This window comes from Perca flavescens, chromosome 8 (assembly GCF_004354835.1).
Source record: "Perca flavescens isolate YP-PL-M2 chromosome 8, PFLA_1.0, whole genome shotgun sequence".
NCBI lineage: Eukaryota > Metazoa > Chordata > Actinopteri > Perciformes > Percidae > Perca > Perca flavescens.
The window spans coordinates 30918428-30943811 of record NC_041338.1 but is presented as its reverse complement, the minus strand read 5'-3'; the positions used below and the strand labels follow the sequence as shown (position 1 = coordinate 30943811).

At 40.4% G+C, this 25384-nt stretch overlaps 1 protein-coding gene across 1 annotated transcript in view; it reads left to right on the top strand.

The window, feature by feature from the left end:
* LOC114560033 (alpha-1,3-mannosyl-glycoprotein 4-beta-N-acetylglucosaminyltransferase C) overlaps positions 1–25384 on the top strand; it is a 45959-nt gene that overhangs the window by 19251 nt on the left and 1324 nt on the right. Inside the window, exons 3-4 of the mRNA XM_028585164.1 lie at positions 24780–24913; positions 25169–25316. Of these exons, the coding sequence (XP_028440965.1) occupies positions 24780–24913; positions 25169–25316 (282 nt within the window). The remainder of the gene's footprint in view (positions 1–24779; positions 24914–25168; positions 25317–25384) is intronic.

The window sequence follows — 25384 nt, the reverse complement described above, 5'->3', positions numbered from 1 at the left end:
CAATTTTGACCTGATGGTGGCGCTAGAGGAAAGGTTAAGGGATCATTAAAGTTATTACCATTCCTCCTGAGGGGGAAATTCATATGTGTACCAAATGTCATGGCAATCCATCCAACAGTTGTCAAGAAATGTCAACCTCATGGGGAAGTCAGGGGATCACCCAAGTCATTTGGATTCATCTTCTGGGGGACATAAATGTCTGCACACAATTTCATATCAATCCCTCTCATTGTTGTTGAGATATTTCAGTTTGGACCCGAGTGGTGGCCTAACTGATCAACCCACATTGCCATCCAGCCACGGTGCACGTATTGTTCAAAATTGCATTAAACTGCATTAAAGTAACCCACTAAAGAAGTACAAGAACAACAATGAATATAGAAACCTAAACTTCTCGTCCACACCATCACATGACAGGAAGTGCTGCCAGTTTGAGTAACAGTGACGCTCTAAAAGAAGGTAGCATTAGTCATCAAATGACGGTTATTTACATCAAACTAAGATATTAGAGAAAAACACGAGTGTGGGTTGTTCACGAGACAAATAGAAGCTGTGCTGAAACAGAACGCCTTCCAAGAGCAAGTCAGCCTCTCGCTCATCTGATTGATGAGCATTCTGGGAAACATCATTTTGAACTCCCGGTGATCTCCAGGGGATTTATTAGCATCCTATTATGTTCATCTTATAGTAGCAGCTTCTCTGGTACACTCTTGGCAGGCACCTGAGTAATGATGATTTTGTTGCTCTGCACTCTCGGGCTACATTCACAACATGGGCTTTCGGGTTCGGCTCCAAATTTCTGACTCCTATCTGATGTTTTGGATCACTGTTTACGTCTCTGCTTGCATGTAATAAATATCTGACATCAATATGAGCTGCAGAAATGTCAAAAAGCATTCAGAGGGTAAGAAAAGCCTCCACGCTTCCACTGCTTCCAAATTTACACCTAAGTTGGTGATAACCAAAATTGTGACTGCATGTCGAGTGGAAAATGGAAGAATAACAGAGTGAAAAAAAACATGATCTTTGAAGTGCAGACGACAGTATTGTGGACAAATATAACACAACGTATATTATTAAGGTAAACTTAAGTACCTTAGGTAATAATAAAGTTGTGCTCAACAAGATAATTGCCAAGAGCTAGGAACATGCAGATATCACTAAAAAGATGTCTGACAGGGTATGAAACTTAACTGGATTGTATTAGTTTCTCGTCTGAATTTTATTTTGTCTATTCTGTTTGAAATTCTTCATTGCTCTTTGTAGTCAATATTTTATTACTTTTTGTAGTTGAAGTCGACTGGATCTCTTCTGGATTTTACATGACTTTAATCTATTTAAAATTCTTCATTGGTCTGATTTTGTAGTTGTCTGAAGTTGTTACTTTCTCTTATTACATAGTTTTTAATTTCGATTTAAATTATGCCTAGTCTTTTTCTAGACATATTTTTAAAAAAAAATAACTGTGTTCCTCCACCAGTCAATTCATCCAGTCAATTCATCCAAGGCTTTAAAGGTTAAATATGTAACATTTCTGCATTAAAATGTCTAAAAACGACCACACCTATGTTATATTAATTTTTTGAGTTGTGTTCTTACACTATCCCAAATGTTTCCACCAAATTTCAAACCCGGAGAAATCTGTTATTTTATTTTTGACACGGGACGTTTTCTTTAGTCGCCTATAAGTGGCGTCATATAATCTTTGACCCCTCTGGTTGTCAAAACACGGGCAGCCACCCAGATGATACGTTCGAGAGTAATTGTAAACCATACAATGTCACAGAAAGAAATACTCGTAACCGTAATACTGCTTTTTTTTGCCACACAGCATTATTTTGTGATTAATTACATGCAACTTTGCAACACAGTAATACAGCAGAGACCTTATTTATTGATACATTTCAATATCGATCCATCTTAACATTAATTCAGTGTTCTGGTTGACAGGTGGCTAATGTTAATCCTAATGCTTGGTGGGTAATGTTAACATAATGAGGTTATCAACACACTCATAAAGTTTGAAAGATTGTTTTGACCACAGATAACAGCAACAACACATGAATAAGTTCACCAGTAACGTTAACGTTAGCTGTATAGATAGACAACTAATCTAATGCTAATTTAGCCATCTAGCACACCCCGGTCGGTCTGCCTCACTCCCTTCAGCGCAAAGAGACATCAGTCAGGATGACAGCTGGCAACAGCCTCGGGACATAGAGTTACTGTTAGCCCCCAGCCAGCTAGCAGCAAGCCACTATCATTAGCTACAGCGATCCGAACACGGCCAGCACTTAACTCCAGTGCCGGGTGCAGTTTAATGAAGCGTCTGGAAACAGACCATATCAGAACCAGGCACCCAAATCAGAACAGCGTCTATCCATAACGTTAGCTACGTCTCCGTTAGCCGTTTGTGCCAAAAATCTCCTCCCTGCCGAATTTCTCCCCCCTGCGTGTTTAGCTGTCTTTACAGTTTTTAGTCGTTACAGATTTATTTTAATAGGTGATGGTATTTAACACTAAAAACTACAACTCCCATAATTCCATGCAACCTCCCAACGTCATCAAAAGTCCATGTTTACCATCCATTGTTTTGATTGAGAGACCCCCAGCGGCAGAAAGTTACATATTGTACGTTTACGTTTTATCTACATCTGCATTTATCAACATTAACATGGCAACAGCGTAACATTCTAGGTAATTACTCTGAGGCACGGGGGGACATGAATGAGCAACTTAAAGGTTATACATAAACAATAAAATTAAATTGTTGTAAATGATAACTAAAAAGACGTTTGACAGGGTAAGAAACACAAGCAGTCAGATGATCAGAGAGATAAAACAAAACAGTTTAGCCAAACCTATTTGGAAGAGGAAACTGAAAATGAACAGTAGTTCATCATTATGTTATTACCCAAACTGTTTACTATTGTCAAAGATTGCAACAAGGGATTGTAACTGACATTTTGGTTTTACCTCCCGATAAAGTGGTCTAGATCATCCAGCTGAACTGTTGGCTCGCTTACAACCTGCCTGTAACAATGTCAATCAGTCAACGTTGGTTTCTTTTAACCATGATCTTTCCCCAACCTTAAAGGTCCCATGACATGGTGCTCTTTGGATGCTTTTATATAGACCTTAGTGGTCCCCTAATACTGTATCTGAAGACTCTTTCCCGAAATTCAGCCTTGGTGCAGAATTACAGCCACTAGAGCCAGTCCCACAATGAGCTTTCCTTAGTATGTGCCATTTCTGTGTCTGAAGCTATTGAGGAGGAGAGTGGGAGGGGCAAGGTGGAGGGTGGGGGTGTGGCCTTGACCAACTGCCACTTTTCTCGTTTGAAAGCCATGATGTCTCTCTCTCTCTCATGAGTGGGCCAAATTCTCTGGGCGGGCAAAGCAGAGAAAGGGGAGGTAACCTTGCTTGTTATGACCTGATAACAAGCAGATTCCAAAACAGCCCATCTGAGCTTTCATTTTCTGAAAGGCAGAGCAGGATACCCAGGGCTCGGTTTACACCTATCACTATTTCTAGCCACTGGGGGACCATAGGCAGGCTGGGGGAACTCATATTAATGTTAAAAAACCTCATAAAGTGAAATTTTCATGCCACGGGACCTTTAAACCAAGTACTTTGTCTACCAATTGGAAGATCGGCGATTTGATCGCTTGCCCTGCAGTCTACATGTTGAAGTGTCCTTGGGCAAGATACTAAACCCCGAATTGCTCCCGTTGGCTGTTTCTATCGGTGTGTGAATGTGCATGAATGTTTATCTGATGAGCAGGTGGCACCTTGTATGACAGTCTCGGCCACCAGTGTGTGAATGATGCCTGTAGAGTGTAAAGCGCTTTGAGTGATCGCTAAGACTAGAAAAGCACTTTATAATTGCAGTCCAATTTCTATTTCTCAGATCTTAGTAGTTACTATGGTGAGTACGTTATCCCAATAGAAGTGATGGCCAAAGCCACTCAGTTTTAGTGAAAGTACTGTTTCTTCCATGTGAAGCTTTAATTGTTTGCACATACTGTACATCAAGAGAGAGGCATTTTCTTTTGACTGGACTTGTAAAATGTTATCATCCAAACGTTCAACTACGTGTCACATGTAGATGCCGATGCGGCTTTCTTTATCGTCATGCTGTTCACATGTTGTCTCAAATCATCCCTTTCTCTAACACCCTCATAAGTGGGGAAAGAAAATCTGAATTGGGTCACGTCCAGCTGTAGTGTGAATTGTGCTCTGCGGTCCTTAATTATCATATATCTGGACCATCGTCTCTTGGAAGAAAAAAAAAAAGGGAGAATTTTGGCGTCAGAGCTTTGTGACACCTCTCCTTCCTCCTCTCAGCTCTCCTTGCAGAGCTGAGCTGTGGGATGATTTTACAGCGAGCGGGATCGTTTCAGAGTCACAAAGATTTTGGGCGTCTCAATGCCACTGATGTTTCCATTGCACACTTGTCGCCATGGAGACCAACATCCTCTCCCCCATATTCCATTGCATCTCTACAGTAAATCTCTTTGTTTACCACACACGCACCTCCCAAACTAGTGGCAAAGAGACTCCTTTTTACTGCTGTCTCCTTCGACATGGATTTCCCCTGTTCCTGCAGAGCTGAGAGAAAGTGATGTGCTTTGAGAATATGTAATGACTTCTGTATTTCCCTCTCAGGCGGTTTCATTTCAGATGTGAAATCTCAGTTCAACATGCGGGTGGATAGCACATATTTTGCATTTATCCAACACACATTGTCATGCGTCCAGAGTGACAAATAGCAAGTGTCTCACCTTGGGGCATTGTTGACTTCTCACAGGAGGGCTGTTTGTTATTGCAAATGTGGTTCAGACTAGGTTGACACTTCCCGGTACCCCCCCACTCCCCCCCTGTTGCTTTCTCGCTGATAGAATTTTATTATTGGCAAGTCAGTGGATGATATCATATCCCTTCACCCTATTGCCCCACAGCAAGTGAAACGCAATAACAGGAGAATTGATTATATGTGGACCACAGAGCAGCACTCAGAAAATGTGTTTACTGTAGTCTCCCTCCCGTTTAAATGCCAAGAATCAGCTCTCAGCAGATGCTCCTCTGCCCGATGAATGATTAATGAGTCAGAGTGCTTCACACACACATTTCCACCCAGGTAGATCAGCACCATGTCAATCCTTTGGAAACGCAAAGGGAAATGCAGGAAGTTCTGTTCCCTGAATTAGAGCTGAAAGTAGAAGGTTGCTGATTTAAATATCCAGCCCAACTGGGAAAATACATTTTGTCACTGCACAAGTAGTACTAGTAAAATGATTGTGATTAGGAGATTTAATAACTGCCTAGCCATACGGTTGTACCAGCTACTAACAGGCCACAACATACACCAAGTGCAAATACATGTTTGCTTATCTGACAGACAGATTTTTTTGCATAAATGTCATTTTTATAAGTGAAAAAATCCCTAAACATTTTTCTTTTAATTGGATTTCCTTATGTTCTTCCTTCTCTTCTATCATCCTTTATCTTTTCATGTCCTGCCTCGTTGTTTTTGTCTTTTCTTCCCTCTGCCCATGGTTTTTCCTTATTTATTTTCTTCTCATCTTTTCTTTTCTTTTTAAATAAAAATCTGAGCTGTACAAACAACATTCTTCACTCTCATGCCTATCCAATATCAGAGATTTTATTTTCACAGTTTTAGGTATTTTCAGTATTTCTTTACACTTTATTAATGTGGCATTAATCTAACATGGTGACAGGGTACTTCACTATCAGTACTTTTATTTTTGACTTGGAATACAGATACAGGACTTCTGTCTTTTAAGTAAAGGATTTGAGTAATTCTTCCACTGCTGGGCTCTGACTAACACTCACATGCAGTGTGTCTCCAACATATAAACTACCTTTTACTGTCTGTCAGAGCACGCCAAGTGAAGCCAGCATCAGTAAAACTTAATGGATCTGAAACCTGTGTGTGAAACAGCAAAGAGAATTGGAACACAGAAACAACTCTTTTAATATCTCTTTCTCTTTGTCAGCTTTGAAATGTTCTCACATGCCTTTGAGCAAAGCACCTGCCTCTAGTTGCTGGTCGTTTAGGGCACCTCGCAGAGTATGTTTCCCTGCAATAAATCAACCCAAGAAGCAAATGTTATCAAAGGCTATTAACGTTTCCAAGGTGACCATGTTTTCTCAAAATGACCCCCTTCATCAAACACCACACCACCCACGTCCTTTCAACTGCTTCTCACCCAAATCTGTGATTTCTCCACCATTCAGTTGGGCTTTGACGTCACACAAACCTGGAAAAAAAAAAGCCAAGTGAGTTAGTCATCATGGATCAGACAGGCTGCCTCAAATAGACAGTGACACATGAAGTGGCACATGAAGTCATGCTACTTTCTACTTGTACTCCACTACATCTCAGAGGGAAATATTGTACTTTTTACTCCACTACATTTGTCTGACAGCTTTAGTTGCGTTTCAGATGACAATTTCCATCCCCTTCCCTTCCATGTATCTCCACATGTGTTAATGTTTGTGATAAACTGAAGGATAAAGTGTTCCTTTATGTGTTGAGAAAATTCTCCTACTTTTTAAGCTAAATAAAGTCTTTAAAAAGCCTCTTGGGTCAGCTGGAAAATGCAACATACACATTAATGCAGCAGTAACATTAATCAAAAACATATTCTTAGCATATGAGTTTTAACAAGTACATTTAGCTGATAACACTTACATACTTTTACTTCAGTAAGGTTTTGAATACAGGACTTTTAGTTAGTATTGGAGTATTTTCACAGTGTAGTACTTTACAAAGGATCTGAATAAGGATCTGAAAAAATTTCACCACTGTTAAAAAAAACATATTTCTGCTCTATTGTTGAAGCCTGGACCCTCTCTGCATCACTTGCGTTTAATATATTGTCAGCTGTGTTGTGCTGACTGATAAATGATCAAAGCAAAGAGTGTTTTTGAAGCATAAAAACAACGTTGCAATCAGTGTTATGTTTTTCAGGAGATTAAATGATTTATCTTGAAACACTTCTCTTCCTGTCTAAACACTATGCGTGTTTTGCTTCAAGTTTAGAAGCGGATGTTTTAATGTTGTTGCAGTTCGTTAGCACTTAATAAAACGTGAAGTCAAAGTTGCTGCAAATTGTATCTTTGAAATATTATATAATTACGTAAAAATAATTCTTTTAGCTTAACAACCTCCGTTTACAGTAACTTCAAATCACTGGTGTAAACACTTTCCAGACGAATGATGAATATTTAATTTCTAGGATGATTTGATCAATAGTGTTAAGCATCTATCAGAGTTACTGACAAGAGGCTGAATGGCTTCATCAACCCAACCACTTCACAGACCGCATGCTTCACTTCTCAAGGCAACTTTTACACTATGATTTTGGGTGGTTACAGATGAAAGAAGAAAATCAATGAGAGAAACATGGTGAGATCTTTGATCGGCGGTTTTAGCCATTAGTTAAGTCACATTTGAAGAAAATGCTCCTGTAGTGAATAAATCCTCCAATAACAAATAAATAAGCTACCCACTTCTTCTGTTTGCACCAAATCATTACCTGCAAGGCATTTTCCCAGAAAGGATATTGCAGACACATGTTGGTGTTTAGAATATCACATGGAATAACTTAATCAATGCTGAGTTATACAGTATAATTCACTGATGGGAGCTCCAAAATAAGCAGGAAAATATTGCAGATGATTATTGTAAGCGATCATAAACCTGGAAGGAAAATAAACAAGCTGTAAGTACATTCTGTTCAGCTCCATTCCATTGGATCAACCTTGAACCAGGTCTGTAGTACTTGATTCCGGACTTAAGACACTTTTCTGTTGTCTCGGACTCGCCTTGGACTCTCGGTATTTGGACTTGGCTCGGACTTGCCAAATATACTAGTCCAGCACTATATGCTTTTGTTCTAAAGTAACTTCCTCCTTCAGAACAAAACCAGTGATGAAACATGCTCGTTCAGAAAACAGGTATTAGTTTAATTCAGAATCCATCTAGAACAGGCATCCAGATTGGTCGCCTGGTGTACGCCTGGCTGCATCACATACCTCAATCATCAGGTATCAGTCATTTTCATTTTGGCCACAGACATAATGTCAGCGAACACTTCGTACAATTAATTCTTCAGGACAAGTAGTAAATTAAAGAATGGGAACATTTCCATTTTATATTTTAAGTTAATAATATAGCCTAATTTGATCTTATAGTGTGTCTTTTTGATTATTACAAATATTAAAGCAAAATTATCATCTTAAAGTAGAAGATATACTGTCTCTCTCATCACATACATTATAAACCGGTAAGTAAGTGGTCTTAAAGAGGATTCTTTTATTTCTGTGTCGGTATTGTCTCTCATGTGGACTCGGTCTTGACTTGGACTCAAACTTTTTTTGGACTTTTGACTGGGTTAGCTCAGTCGGTAGAGCAGATGCACAGATATGGAGGTGTATACCTCAACGCGGAAGGTCCTGGGTTTGAGTCCGACCTGTGACGATTTCCTGCATGTCTTCCCCCTCTCTCTCCCCTTTCACATCTAGCTGTTCTTTCCATTAAAGGCTGAAATGCCCCAAAAAACTTTTTTGGACTCGGTCTTGACTTGGACTTGAACCTTTTTGGAGTTGTTCTTGACTCGGTCTAGACTAGTCCTGGTCTTGGACTTGTCTTGGACTCAACAAAGGTGGACTTGATTACAGCCTTGGTTTTTACGTCACCGCTGAGAAAGGACAAAAGCAGCATTTAGCTTTAGAGACAAAGAGGACAAAAATTACAGGATAATTACCTTACCTTCTTTAATCCTCCGTGTCCTCCTTGATTTGACGGGATAAACGCTACTAACTGCGAGGGGTGGGGGTGGTGCATGATCACCGAGTGCTTGTGTCATGTGGATGCGCCAACAGTGTTGTCATAACTTAGAAATTCTCAAACTAAGCATTATAGCTTTGAAGGCTCTTTAACACAGTTTTGGTGGAGAAGCTCAGTTGCCAACAGAGGAACATGGTCATCACTTTTGGCAATAGTTATGCTGTAAATAGTGCTGAAAAGAACATGTTAAGAATTTGCTGCAGTTTGCCACCAATATTATGTAATTTCCCACTTATACAAATCAGGTCTCTACAGCTGATCGTTTGTTTCATGTCAGTTGTTTGATCGCTGTTTTTCACTGCTATCAAATTGTTAGATCTCAAACTTGCATCACTGCCTACCCGCTGTGATTTTATTGTCTTCCCTCGACTACAAAAGAAATCATTGCTGCCAAAGAAAAAAACTTTAATTAATTAGTTATAGCTTCTGTCTCTTTGTATCTCTCACTCTGTATCGCTCTACATTAACAGTGTTAATGAGAAAGGAAATACTCCTTTCATCATTCATTACATGGCATTACATTAATTTAGCTGACGCTTTTATCCAAAACGACTTACTATATAAGTGTATAAAACCATGAAGATACCACCCAAAAATTACAAGAAGAATCATGCGAGTAAAATCATCAAATAAGCAAAACAGCTTTAAGTGCTACATTTTAGAAACAAGAGATACAGAAAGGCTTTTTTATCTTTTCATGGGTCATGGGGCCAAGATGCAGTCTGAACAGGCTTAGTTTCCTATCTGCGATGGGAGATGTGTAGGGTTTCTGGTGTCCTGATGTCAGTGGGGAGTAGCAGAGCGTGGTGGACGGGGGTGTATGGTTTGAACATGTCCTGGATGTAAAGTAGGTTAGCCTGAGTTAAAATACAAAAATTAGAAACATGTGAGCACATATTTCAAGTAGCACTGAGCCCATACATAAAACAGTGAAAGTGCAAGATAGAATGTCAATAAAAGAACAAACTCTTGAACATAAAACCGATGGCCGCCCACCAAGAGCCAGGGTCTGTTCGAGGTTTCTGCCTGTTAAAAGGAAGTTTTTCCTCGCCGCTGTCGCACCAAATGCCTGCTCTTGTGGAAATTGTTGGGTCTCTGTAAATTAAAGAGTGTGGTCTAGACCTACTCTATCTGTAAAGTATTCTGTTAGAATTTGACAATATAAATAAACTTGAATTCAAATTGAATTTGAAATTTAAATCTAAAAATACTAAAATGATGATACTAATCAAGCTGTATTTAAACAGTCCCTCCATGATTTTGCGATGTCGCGATCGCAACAATTCACGCAAATTCAACCAATCACTGTGAATTCGGTGCGACTCGCAATTTTGACCAATCATGCAACCTTTCCGCAAATTTGACCAATAACCGGAGTTTCCTGCAACTTCAACCAATCCCAGCAGTCCCACGTGCCAGACTTTGCGTCAGTATGTGACTCTGAGAGCCACTGACCAAGTGGGAGTGAGAACGGGTTGACGTAACACACGTACATCGCCAAATTCATTTCCTTGTTTATAATATGAAGACGAGACGTGTGTGACTCGAACATCTCACATTTACCAACAAAACGTACAGCAAAAGACTTTCTAAAGTCGCTGATAGCTGCTGCCGTTTCTATCCTGTTGGCTCTCTGCAGCGGGCGGGGCCGCTGCAGCACAGTTCCCCCCTGCGACTGACGCGCACGCACACACACTAACACACACGGTGGATGCAGGAAAAACCGGAGATGAGACGTACAGGATGATCTAAATTGAGACAGCTACACTCATTATTTTAAGTGCAATGATAAGTTAAAGTCCAATAAGTACTTTATCAAACCGTATGAATGTGTGTGTCTGGCCCGGAAATTAACTAACAATGTAAAGATCAACAAGCCACTGACACATATGTTCAAATTTGATTCATTCAATAAATTATTATTTTTTTGTCTTAAATCAAAAAAACAAATCAGGCATTTTGGGCCGCAACAATCTCAAAAAAAGCTGCGAAATCCTGGAGGGACTGTTTAAATATTTAATGACAATTTAATTTCAAATTAAACACAGTGACTTGAGTCGATTTCGAGCCGCCACCTGTAGCCTGCAGGGTGCAGAGGAGCGGTGTAGGGTGGGAGAACTTGGGTAGCCTGGCTGCTGCATTCTACACATGCAGGCAGACCAACCAGGAGGCAGTTGCAGTAGTGTAGATGTGAGATGACAAGAGATTGGACCAAAACCTGTAGTGTGTTGCCTTCTGGTTGAGAAATGGATGTATTCTCCTGATGTGGAGCATGAATCTGCAGGCTTGGGTTGTTGCAGCAATGTTGACAGGGAAGGACAACTGGCCACCCAGTGTAACACTCAGACACCACAGATTGCTTAAAGGACCATACTAATGTGTTTGCAACTTTAAGATCCTTAACTATAAATCATGTAGTCTTTTTGATTACCATTTTCGATTCTACACAAACAGGTTTTGATTTGTGTTGTATTTTTCTGACCACCACTGGTTTCTATTCACTGATTTCAATTCATTTCCATGGCAGAAAAAAACGAGAGTTGTGTAGTCACAACTAACGTCAATCTACATTGATTTTTGTAGGTGTTATATTATTACTGTGTGATTAGGTGACAATTGATTTGCAGAAAGGTCTGCACTGTATTACCTTATAAGAAGACTGTAACTTATATAATGCTAACTTCCTTCAAGCAAGTTTCAAGAATCTGCTAACAGGTTTTCACTGAAAGAAAACATGCTCAAATTTTTGCAGTTTCAGAAAACTTAAAGTACTCCTCCCTTTTAATGATAACTGGCTTAAAGACATTCTTTAACATTTTACATTGGAAAAGATCAGATTCCCCTAGAGACTTGCATACTTCTTCAAATGAGACCTGTTTGCCATTTTTTAAACCACCTCAATCTGGTTTCTTTCCAACCTAACCTGTGGGATGTTTAGGGAGAATTGGTTCTTTTGTGAAACTTTGCTAAGTTTATTTTTGTACTTTGTACTTCCATTTTGCTGAAAGATCTCCTTTGCTCGTCATCACTTTAAACTTACCTGCTCATGCTCAATACAAAAGTGTAAATGATTTGTAGTGAATTGGCTAAAACTTGCAAAACCACTTCTTTTTGAAGAACTTTTCGCAACAAATCCAAAATGCTGCATCAACTTCAATCCCGTCTTTGCTGAGAGCGTAGCATCAGCTCTGCATGCCCACCACCAAACATGCAGCGTGGGTGCATGAATATTTGACAGAGCTCTTGCGGCCGTGCCTGTTCCCATGCATTTTTAATGGGGTCTGCCCCTCTTGTCCAACAGCAGGAACAGGGTAACTGCTGGAGTCTGAGAAACTAGCCGGCCCCCTCCACCTTGATGAATAAGTAAACACATTGAACCAGGCAGAGATGCAGTCGGTAAAACTCTGAGCTTGAAGCAAACAGATATGCTTTCTTCTGGAAGGAATGCTGTTTACTCGCTAAAGATTCTGCCGCCCGCTCCCTATGAACTCTATTAACATTTTCCTCTGAGTCTGGATCTGTGCATCCACTTTAATTCTTGCAGGGAGATTGCATTTTGGTGCCTCAATCAAACTCACAACAGCCGTTATTAAGGTACATAGAATCTTGCCTCAGCCTTGATATATGGCTGTGAAAATTGTGGTTTTATGATTTTATTTAGAGTGATTTTTTTTACATTAAATCATTTTTGTTTAAAAACCCTGAAAACCTGCTGTCTTATTCAGTAACAGAGGAACAAAGTATTATATGCCAAGTTAAATCAATACAATGGCTATTTCGCTTGAGAGATTTCTGTATTTGTGCTTACCCTGATTCCGTAGTTCCCTCAACTCTACAGAGCTTTATAGCATCTTTCATCTCATTGTTTTGGTTTCACAGCGCAATGCCATTTCCAGCTACACCAGGAAAGTCTGATAAAAGCAACCTGACCAGAAGCGAACAGCCGACAGACGAAGTTAGTGGTTAGCTAGTCAAAATTGTGGCGAAAAAACGTGTATTCAGGTGCTTTAATGAAAACATGCCAGACATTCAGACTAGAGTGCGGATCGTGCCGCATTTTTCTGTCCGAGCCCGGCCCGCGTCCGACAGAGCAGTAACCGAACCGGACCCGAGCCCGACAGGCATTAAGATATTTATGTCCGAGCCCGACCCGAGCTCGACACAGTTAAAATCAAATTTTTTTCACATACTAATAACGCATACATTTGTTTGTGTGGAAAGACCACTTTTATTAAAGGTCCCATGACATGCTGCTCTTTGGATGCTTTTATATAGACCTTAGTGGTCCCCTAATACTGTATCTGAAGACTCTTTCCAGAAATTCAGCCTTGGTGCAGAATTACAGCCACTAGAGCCAGTCCCACAATGAGCTTTCCTTGGAATGTGCCATTTCTGTGTCTGAAGCTATTGAGGAGGAGAGAGGGGGGCAAGGTGGAGGGTGGGGGTGTGGTCTTGACCAACTGCTACTTTGGTCGTTTGAAAGCCATGATGTCTCTCTCTCATGGGTGGGCCAAATTCTCTGGGCGGGCAAAGCAGAGAAAGGGGAGGTAACCTTCCAGATCGGCCCATCTGAGCTTTCATTTTCTCAAAGGCAGAGCAGGATACCCAGGGCTCGGTTTACACCTATCACCATTTCTAGCCACTGGGGGACCATAGGCAGGCTGGGGGAACTCATATTAATGTTAAAAAACCTCATAAAGGGAAATTTTCATGCCATGGGACCTTTAAGCAACTGTAGGAAGACATTCAGAAATGTCAACAGATGAGCACATCAGCGCACCCGGGGCAACAAGCGCACGTTAACACAGGCGCGCACCTACACAATAAGCTTTTTTAAATTTAAAATGTTCAATGCCTTATCGCGCTGATGTGACCGAGCCCGACCCAAACCCGCACATCATTTATAAATATCTGAGCCCGACGGGCTCAATTTGGGTATTCAGACTTGCCAGAGTTGCCATTTTGTTTTACTTCATTATTCAGTCTCAATTTAATAATATATTTAAAATAAGTGTTCCAGTCAAATCAAATCATAGTTAAAGCCATTTAACTATGATGTTGTTTCATTTTGCTAACTCACATTATTCAGTGTTCCATAAATCGTTTGTTCAGTCTAATTGTCTTCTCATTTGTTGACAAATATAATCAAACATTGTAAACATTCTCCACTGAAAATAAAGACTCAAGGTTAAGATGTGTGGGTAAGATGTGCCACATTAGTTGATGTGAATATTTGTTAAGTTCAGTTCAGCAAAATTATGTGTTAAAAGTTCATTCAATTAAAATCAGTGAAAAACATTTGAACAAACAGTGCCAACACGTTCTCATTAGTGAAACTTCATCAGTAGGTTTCCTGCCACACCCACAAACTCTGCCACACATGCAAACAAACACTCAGCAGGGTCCGTGTCGCTTCATACTGCCTGGATGTCAGCAGGCAAATAAACAATAGTGTTTACCAAATGGCTCTGTTGTTTGACACACAGGCTTTTTCAAATGGCATCTCATTAGAGGCACAGAGTAGCCATTTTATAAGAGATTAATTGCATTTTTTGAAAGCATTTCTTCTTCATTATTATTCTGAGATGCATATGGATTCGCTGTGACCATAACAGCCTTACATATTCATGTTACTTGTTACAGGAAGCTTAGAAACGGTCGGGAAATGAGCCAAAGGCAGAGCTGTGTTAGTGTGCAGATTAACGCTGAATTTTAAACACAAGCTTTTCTGCTCTGTGATGTAAAAACAGGCTCAGTGTTTCCTGCTAAATTAAGGCAATGTCGGAAGTTCATTCTTGATCCTGGAAACAGCAGTTCAGAAAACAGTCGGACCACAAAGTCCATTTAGTGGCTGTTCTGGGGCTCCTGATTATATCACACGGGCTTCATGTAATGAGAAACATCTTCATTCAATGTTGCAATAAAACCAGTTTGTTCTTCAAATAAAATGCTGAAGTTTAGCATCATGTTCAAATAAGAATAAATCCAATACTGCTTATAAAATACAACCACTCTGTAGTTGGTCAGGAACAACACTACGGGCAGAAACATGGTTGCTGCAAGTACACAAACACAGATGACAACGTCTGGCCCAGCTGGCACAAATGGTAACCATCGCCGCTCCTCAAGGGATATAGAGCTAATCAGAGCGTTTTCATGACCACAGTAGTAAACAAACATACGTAGCGTCTGTGGAGGAATGTGTATCTGATTTCTGCACAGAAGGAAGAAAAAAAGGAAAACATAGACGATGGGATGTGTGTCTGAATAAAGAGGTGACTGGAGAGCTACTGCCCTGCATGTTTTAGGTATATCTCACACACCTGAGGCCTGTACTACGAAGCAAGATCAACATGGCCTAGATTTCTTTCAGTAATCCGGCTTCACTAACCCTAACAACTGCGGTCCCGGATAACCGGTGTCACGAAGGTGGTTATCAACTAGTTCAATCAACCCAGGTTTGTCCAATCTAGAGACGCACGTGTTCACATAAAAGAGGCGGTGTTTGCGCACCACGACCAATCGCAAACATCTACCAGGGCCGCATGTTTTATATAAGAAGAGCAAATTATAATTCTACATAAATATGAAGGACACAGACTCGGTTTTCCAGGGAAAACGCAATACAGTCACTGCTTCCTAAAACAGGAAGTAAAGCTGGCAAAAAAAAAAAAATAGCCGACGCAGTAGATGTTTAAATCACAACTCCAATATCACTTCCCCATCAGTCAGGACCAAGATCTGGCCATAATTACACTTGGGCTTTCCATAAACTGTTGTTGCTTTAGTCTATTATTTCAGTTGCAACCCTGGCAGTGGGAAGCGATCGTGAGAGCAAATAAAAAATATAAAAACATAATTCAAACCGCCAGCGATTATAAACACACGGCTCAAGAAGCCGATATGTAATTCCCTCCCATTAAAATATATAGGCTATATTTCATAAAAATACCCATGTTAATGGGGTTGTTGGTCTCTAAATGTTTTAACTTTTATGAGTGCACCCCTCTCTCCCCCTCTCTCTCTCTCTCTGCACCGAGCTCTGCCTGATCTTCTTTAAGAACGGTGACGCCGTTATCAATCGACCTATTGATTGGTCAGTAGGCAGTGCTTTTACACCGGTTGATCTCTGATCTCCAACTTATCCTGCTCCCGACCAGGTTAGGTGTTCACCATGAGTTACCACGGCGATTGAACCCGATAACAACTAATCCACCATCGTGATACAGAAAACCCTGGGTTGAGCCTTAAGTTAGCTCGTTAACGGCAATCCTGCTTCGTAGTACAGGCCTCTGATTTGACTGATCTGCTCATTTTCAAGCAGCTTGTCAAGGGCTTGATAATGAACAGATCATTTAGAATCAGGTGTGTTAGAGTAGGGAGAGACCTGAAACATGCAGGGCAATAGCAGGATTGGAGACCAAGCTTCGTCAAACTGGTAAGCTGTGGTTATTTTGAGCAGAAGTGAACCCAAACAGAAGGGGTCAGCTTTAAAGGAACACGCCGACTTATTGGGACTTCGTCTTATTCACCTTATCCCCCAGAGTTAGATAAGTCCATACATACCTTTCTCATCTCCATGCGTGTCGTAACTCTGTCTGACGGTTCCACCGCTAGCCTAGCTCAGCACAGATCGTGCCTACTGCTCCCAATAAGTGACAAAATAACGCCAACATTTTCCTATTTACATGTTGTGATTTGTATAGTCACAGCGTGTACAAATAACAAGGTCATATGAGACACAGCCATGTTCTAACAGTATACATACTGGGAACTATATTCTCAGAAAGGCGAAGCACTGCTACTTGGGCGGAGTGATTAGCGCAACACCTGAAAAAAAACTCAACTATCCCATCTAGTGGACTGAAAAGGCAATTGATTTTATTATTCTTGTACCAAAAAGTTAAATTCTCATGTGCACTTTATTATATAATAAAAGATTGATACTTGCCGTCTATTTTTCAATACAGTATTGCCACGGAAAATATTGCAATACTATGCTGTATTGAATTTTTACCTTCACTCCTTAAACTACTGCTGCATTAAACCTGTTCACATTATCATCACCATTTTTTATTTTTTTTTTTATATTCAGATCTCGGTCATCAATGATCACGGTTGTAGCTGCACAGTAGCCTACTCATGATTAAAGGAGTCTTCAGCTCTAAGCAGCCTCAGCTCTCTGCTTCTGAAGCATGGCACTTGTGTGCAGGAGGCCTGCAGTACATGTAAATTGCATCTGGAGTGTATTTACCTTTCAGGTTAAAGAGGAACATGAAAGGCTTTTTCAGCCCCAGTGGTGGGGACTGTAATGAGGATGGGTTCTCCTCAGCAGTCAGTGCTTTGACCCACATTAGCTCTCTGCCTGAGGCCCTCTGAGGCAGGATGGAGAATAATAGCTGGATATAGTGTCCAAGACGTGCATTATATGTGTAAAATTATATTCACAGAGTTCCACAAGGCTGTGTGAAGTTCATAAACTTGAGGGGATTTAAAAAAAGAAGAAGCCATTAACAGCCCTTGGCACAGATTCCCGAGCACATCACATCATAACGCCGCGATCCTTATACGATCTGCTCCAAAACATCTTACTGCAGAGGCATAATCATTATTACTGTTCAGGATGTAGTGGGCGCTGAACTTTCAAGAACTGTGAAGGAAAAACACTCATTCAGTCTGCTTTTATTTATACAAGGTAGAGAAAACCTTCATTTTGATTACAAAGCACAACAAGATAAAATGGCAGCAAAAAAAAAGCCATGAATGAAGTGATCAGAATCATGAGGAATGAAAGTCACAATTGTAAAAAGAAGTCGATGAAAGCACAAATAAAGTGATATATTTGCTTTGAAATGTCAAAAGATGCTCCCACATACACTCTCCTGCTGCTGGAAATATTCAGTTGAGCACCAAATGTGTATTAATCTGCAGCTGAAAATAGTCCCCAACAAATGTACTATTTACTCCTGTTTAAGAAACAGTACACTGAAGACTACAGTGTCAATCTGTTTTAGGAAATTACTGAGCCTTTTAAAAAAAAAAAAAATATATATATATATATATATATATATATATATATATATATATATATATATATATATATATATATATATATATATATATATATGAGCTGTTAAATGTGTGTCTTCAATAGAAACACATGGACCTGAGGCTGAGAGCCACAGACAGGGTTAAGATGTCTGAAAGTATTAAAGGACGAACTAACACATTGTCAGTTTTGGTCTTTTTATGGGATTTGTTGACAATAAGAAAATATAGAACATCAGGCTTTTCCTTTTAAGTGATAAATGCTTACAAAAATGCAAACGTTGGATTATAAATTCTTATCTTGTGTTTTTTTTTCAAACAAATTGGAGAATTTGAGGAAATGTAGCAATTCAAATATACCTTTGTCACCATTGTTCTCATTTTTATAAATCCTGTCACAGTGATGTGACATGGGGTCATCAGGTGTTTCGGGTATTGATCGATACCGATATTTATCACGATATATAATTTGATAATGCAGCCAGTTTGAAGAGTATCCTGATAATGACTGAAGCCTGAAGAAACCAGAGAGTTCATTAGTTAAACTTTAGAATATAGTTTATTAACATAAAAAGTAGAACATAATTTAACAGTTAACTGTGCAAACATGCTTTATCTGCCGTAACAAAACAGTACAAGTTAGTAATGTAAATGCAAATGTAAATAAAATAAAAAGCTGTGACTACTATCACATTACTTTTGGCAGGGCAGCAAACATCTCAAGAAAAAAATATCTTTTGATCTCTTTTCATATGGGACAATGGTCACAAAAAACGACACGATTGATTGTTGTTTTTCAGCCCCGCTAGCACTGCTAACAGCATGAGAACCACTAGGAGCATTTTCAAACTCTTGGTGTGGTTGCTGGGATGGTACCTTTTTAAGTGATGGAAAAGATTTGTTGTGTTTCCCGTCTTAGTCGACACAGACCGACGGCATATTTTCGTCACTTTTGAGATATCCAAACCACTTCCATATAATTGACGTTTTGTTACCTTTTTTGTCAACAATTTCCTCGGCTTTGGAGGATAACGCAAGTTCACTTTCGACATCGCTTTCTTGCCCATGCCCCTTGGTTCCACTTCCACTCATTTCTTCATTTTTTTCACCACCGGTAACTCATACAATGCTCTGTGTAGGTAATGGGTGTGTACTTTGCAAAAACTACTTCTTCTATTGACGTTTTTTTAGCAGTTGGCAAACAACTTTTGGTGTGCATTACCGCCACCTACTGGAATGGAATGGCGTTTATTTCTGCTGTGTGTTAGGCTGTTAGCTCTATCTATATCGAGTAAAATATGTCCACGTTAATCATCGTTATCGACCCGAATTTTATCGCGATCCCATATCAAGATCGTTTTATCGCCCAGCCCTAGATCAGCCCTTTTCAACCGAAGCCACCTTGTGGCTTTCTCTGCGGCATCACTTGGCCGCTCCTGTCAAGCCCAACCTGTTGAGGACTTTGCACCGTGAGCGAGCAAGCAAAGCCTCCATGGCTCATAAAAAAGTCTTCCAGCCGCTCTCTTTACACTTCTCCACCAGCTCTTGGTACTTGCACGTTTCGTTTTTCGTTGACTTCGTCTATACGCTCTTCCCAGGGCGCTGTGAGTTCCAGTATCATCAGTTGTTTTGAAGCCTCTGAGGTGATGATCATATCTGGACGGAGTGATGTTGTTGTGATGTGTTGTGGAAACTTCAGCTGCTTTCCCAGGTCAGCCTGCAGCTGCCAGTCAGAGGCTGTGTAGAGGAGACCTGCTGATGGAGTGCTTAGTCTTTGGCCGGGTTTTCTCTCCGGCTTTGACAAAGGAGATTACCTTGTTTGGAGCGTGGTGGTGTTTGCTGGTGCTGATGGCTGCGGCTATACTCTCAGTAACTACTTTTAGCACCTGGTCGTGGAGCCAACGACAACGACCATCTGCAAGGGCCTTTGGGCAGCTACGGAGGAGATGTTCTAGAGAGCCTCTTCCAGAGCAAAGTAGGCAGGAAGGGGTTTCACTTTTCCCCCAGGTGTGGAGGTTAGCTGGGCTTGGTAGGGCATTGTAGACTGCTTGCACAAGGAACCGGACGCAGGTGATCCTGCGCTGCAGTGTACGCTCCCACCTTGTCCAAGCTCCCTGCTGCCAGAGACCCACTGCCCCACTCACTCGCTCTTCCTCCACACCTGCTCGGATCTCCTCCTGGAGTAGACGGTGTCTCTCCTTGCCCTGGGCTTTGCCCACCTGGGTCTTTGGGAAGTAGCCCAACCCCACTCTGCCGGATGCCATGATGCCCACCAGTGCCTTTTGCTTTAAGAGTGTGAATGAAAACCAATAAGACAATTCTTAAAGGTGAACTGAGCAAGCTTTATGTGTATTATTATTATTATTATTATTATTATTATTATTTATTATTGTTGTTTTACAACTATTTTAATTTCTGTTATTGTTCACTAAGATAAAAGATTGCGTATGTTCACTCTTTGCTCATGTACAAAATGTTTTTGTTTGTAGAGCTTTTGGAGAAACATATAATATTGAAATATGGGGGGGTTCTAATTCAAGTGTTTAGCTTAATGTAGCATGTATTATGGTACTGCTTAGAAAATATATTTAGACACTTACATGTACAGTTACTTTCTTGGTGTCATTGTGCATGTTTGTTGTCTTTAAGAAAATGAAAATAAAGGGTTAAAAAAAAATAAGAGTGTGAATGAAAAACAAGGCTAAAAACTATTTCTGATAAATTTCTGTACTGAGCTCACAGCAGAAGAAGCATGTACAACAGTCACCACATGTTTAACCTAAAGTTCATGTGTGTTCATTGAGTCAATAATGTGTGCCAGCTGTCATATAGATGTATCACTGTGGAGTCTCGTGGCGCTGCCGCGACAAGTATCCCATCCATCTTTCTTAGTTCTTAATTTATTCAGGGAAGGTTTTTGCTGAGAAAGCATTTCAGTATTTTCAGCATTTTATACAGATACACACTTGGGAGCCTCCCAGTACAACCACCCCAGTCTTTTACTGGTGGAGACTTTGCTGCTGCTACTGAAGGAAATTGGAATTAAGTGCCTTGCCGAAGGGCACCTTGATGCACGTTGTTGAATTTAAAGCATCACTCGTTCATTCTCTACAATCAGACTTTCACAGTTCTAGTTACTGACTCTGACAGCCTGCAGCAGCAAGCTTGTCTCCTCTAACTGTCATTCAGACTGCAGGCTGTCAATTTTCCAAATTACTGCTCAAATCATACTTTTTGGCTGTTAATCTTCATTTTAAGGGTGTGTTTCCAATACAAACTGACAGGGATGTTGAAAGAAAATCTATGAATGTGAAGAATTACAACAACAAAAAGAGGTTGTCCTGCTTTGTTCTCAGCTGTGGTTCGGTCTTTGTTGTATCCTGACGGATTCTTTTTCAATGTGAGGTTTATTAATGGACGAAAAATTTTGATATTGGATAATCAAAAACCCCTTTGAAGGGGGAACTCGACTGATTAAATATACAAAGATCAGTTCACTCATCACGAGTATTACTACTCAGCTTGTGAAAACAGTTGTGTAATATCCTTTGTGGCTCTTCCCATCAGACTTAGCTGTACTTTGTTTTGGGGCATATTAGCAAATGTTGGCATGCTAACATGATAAACAAAGACGAACATGGAAAAGGCTTGTGAACATGGTAAACATTAGGCTACCTACCAAATATCAGCATGTTAGCGTTTTCATTGTGAGTATGTTGCCTTGCTAGCGTTAGCATCAAAGCACCGCAAAGTACAGCCTCACAGAGCTGTTAGCGTGACTGTAGACTTGTTTTGTTTGTGTTTTAATTCGCAATAAATGGCATCCTGTCGCCATCTCGGCCCTGGCTGCATCAATTTTGACCATTCTTTTCTTTGATCTGTGGCTCTTTAAAATTCTTGATTTCAACAGTATCTTCGGATGGAAACCACAGTAGAGTTACAGTTAGGGAAAGCTGGGGATAAAAGAAGTGGTTATGGTAGATGAACTTTGTTTAAGATATGGTTAGGGCTATAGGGACTTGGTTCATTCTATTTTTAGTTAAAAGAAACTAAAAATGCTCTTCAGACTGATCCTTTCTGATGCGGTATAAACAGAGCGTGTGACTGCTGGCAGCCTTAATGTGGAATTTAAGAGAGTAGAATCTCCTAATTTAATCAAATTTGCTGCAGTGGTCCAATGTCTTAGAACAAGTCTGTACGTATAAACATAATTTGCCCGCAAGTTGTTGTTGAAGCTGCTTCGATGTAGACCCTGGAAATATTTGAATCATCCAATTCTGCTTCATTTTATTTCCTTTAGTTGTCATCCAGGAGATTTACCTGTAAACCCAAAGAACCAGGCTTGTGATAATGTTAAGTACTGCTGTAATTTCCTTTTTTCATTTATAAGACAAAAGCTTAGTGGACAGGACAAATCTCCTTTCATTCTCGGCTCTGAAGAGACTGTTGTTAATGTGCACTCGTAAAGATAAACCGTCCTACAGGACTTATAACAATCTTTCATGCTGAAACTCATTGGTATTCCTCTCTACCTGTTATTATTTTACTGGCTCTAATCTAAAATGACTTCAGTCGTAGAAATGAGCTCACAGGGCACACACGCTAATAATTTGGGAGGACAAAAAATAAATAAAAAAATAAACTTGGCGTAGAGAAGCATTTTAAACTAAAGCAAACAGACCAAACAAATGGTGCTTATTTATTCATAGACCTAGCCTCATTTCCATATAAATGTACGTGACCTATGGGAGGCTTGTTTGTTGTTTAGATTCACTCGGAGAAAGCAAACAAAAATCTAATTTCTTAGCAGTATTTTCTCTCGCAGACAAAGAATGTGGCCATTTTTTTCGCCTTGTTAGATATTCTTTCATCGTCTCGACATCTGATTTTTCAGGCTGCTATCTCAAATAATGGTGTGCGGGTGTGGGTGTGTGTTTAGAGGTAGTTTTTGTGAGCACTTTTATAATATTGACTCACAGCTGTCATTGTGTTTCCACTTACTCTTGCCGCTGCATCTCTCAGGTGGCGCTTTTTCGTGGCAGAAACACAAAATGGCTTACTTCTCTGGCAGATGGTTGATGTTTTTTTGTTTTTTTGTCCCTAAAATGGAACTCGAGCAATGAATAACACAATGAATAATAAGTTGTTTATTGAGTTATTGGGCCCAGTGGCAACCGCACAGGCCTCTGCCATAATTGTCCCTGTCACTGGGGAGCTCACGGTTTCTCACATCGAAGGCTTCGTTTTCGTGTTACGCAACATCAGAATTAGGGAGGCTGTCGTGGGATCAGTAGTTTCTTAGATGAGGTGCCAAATAGGACAGACAGTGAGCAGGGTAATTCTTTTTTTTTTTACTTAAAAGACTGTCAACACTATGAGTTAATATCCCAGTGAACACGACTGGAGACATTTGTTTTCTATCAAGAGATGTCACTGGTGTTTATTAAGTTTTCAAACAGCATGCTGCTGCGCACGAACTGAACAGACGACTGACGATTCCCCTTGTGGGCGGTTAGAATAACGACCAAAATGATTACCCATCAGTCTGCTTAATCCAATGATAAACCTTAAAATCAGCCTTCTGTATCTCTGTGTCAGTGCTGATGGCCACATCATTCACGCTGAGCACCTCATCACAACCCAATTAAAGATGAATATCCATCCAGCGCTGTGATTGATACTTCAGGGCTGCGGCTGATCCTTTTAATTAAAGCTGCACTAATTGATATTTTTGTATTAACAACGGATCAAATGAGTGTGTGTAATGTAAAAGGCATGGCTCATAGTGAGAGTTATCACATGACTCTGCAACACCTTTCTGCTCTGCAGAATGTTTTTGCATCTTTTAGCTCACTGTTTTGGTTTTTATGGCCCACAACTTTATTGTTTTGGTTCACTCTTACCGCTCTTAAGGCCTTTTTATGGTTGTGCGTCGAATCGACAGCGTACCCCCGCAGACTAGAGAGTGACAATTTTCCCGGGACTCCCGGGTTTTTTTGGGAGGGCAGTCCCGTGATTGGGATATGACGGGAGTATTTTCATGGGCTCAGCCGTGGCTTGGTAGCGTTTTTAGAGGGTTAACTTTTCCTGCTACAGATTTCCCACCGTGGTCAGAAATCACAGGGGAGACACTTTGTTTCTCTCACTATCACTCTAGAGTCGCTCCGAAGCTAATCGCCGTCACTCTTTCACTTCTCCCTCGCTCTATCACCCACTCCCCACACACACACACACAAACGCCGGCTCGACCCACACACCAGCACACAAGTATAAACATCAGGCCACTAGGCTACGGCGAAAGCTCTGCGTGGAGCTTCCGCAGAACCATAGAACAGGCTTTAAAGCCTCTGAACACCAACACATTTGTTTGTTTTTTTCAGTTATTCTGGATGATTAGACCTCTGCTCAGGTTGAAAGTGGGCCGAAGCTTTGCTGGGTATTTATTAGGTCACAAATCTTTTCTGCCAATAAGAATGATGAAGGTGTCATTTGTCGTGTCCTAACAGGTGCAACAAAGCTAACAAGAGACTCAGGAAGATGTCAGTCAATCAGTCTAGACACACCCACACAGTTACCACACAATTAACTGAAAACCCCTGTGTGGGTGTTCAGGGCCTTTAACAACCCTGCTTCCAGCTAAAAAAAAAACTCTGATAAACCCACCGTACACAACCTGCCCATCATAGACACAGTTAGCGACTAGCTGGTGAACATAATGGAGCATTTAGCAGCTAAAGAGGCAGCTATTTGACATATTTCATATTATGATATTATATCATTTTGTATTGTTGTGTTTTTATCTTCATGCACGTTTTGATAACCAACTCTGTGTGTTCTCTCTGATTTCCTGCAGTGATCTTGAGGCTCATGTGGAAGCCCATGGACAAGATGAGGTTTTTCAGGAAACGATCCATGTTCCCCTTCCTCGGCTTCCTCATCATCTTCCTCCTCTTCTTCAACCTTTACATGGATGATGGATATGTGCTGGTGAGATTTCTCCCCTTTTTCAGGTTGATACTTGGTTACCAAAACATTGTGATGATGGTCTTTGAATGCTTAATGTCCAGTCATTACTCTTGGCATTTTTCTTAAACATTGTTACATTCTTTTACTTAATTCACATTTCCAGTGAAGGACTTTTACTTTTAACAGAGTATTTTTACAGTATGGCATTAGTATTTTTACTTAAGTACAGGATCTGAATACCTCCACCACTGAAACTGTGTGTTCTTGTAATTTTAGGAGGCTGAAAAAAGACAACTGGGAGACACACTGATGCATCCTGCAAACTCTGAGAGATACATTCACACATTCAGAGATCTGTCTAATTTCTCGGGGACTATTAATGTGACGTATCGCTACCTTGCAGGAATTCCTTTGCCACGCAAAAGTAGGTATTTCCACCCAAGTGATACTACTACGACGTTAGTTTTTGTTCCAGAATGAAGTGACTAAAGT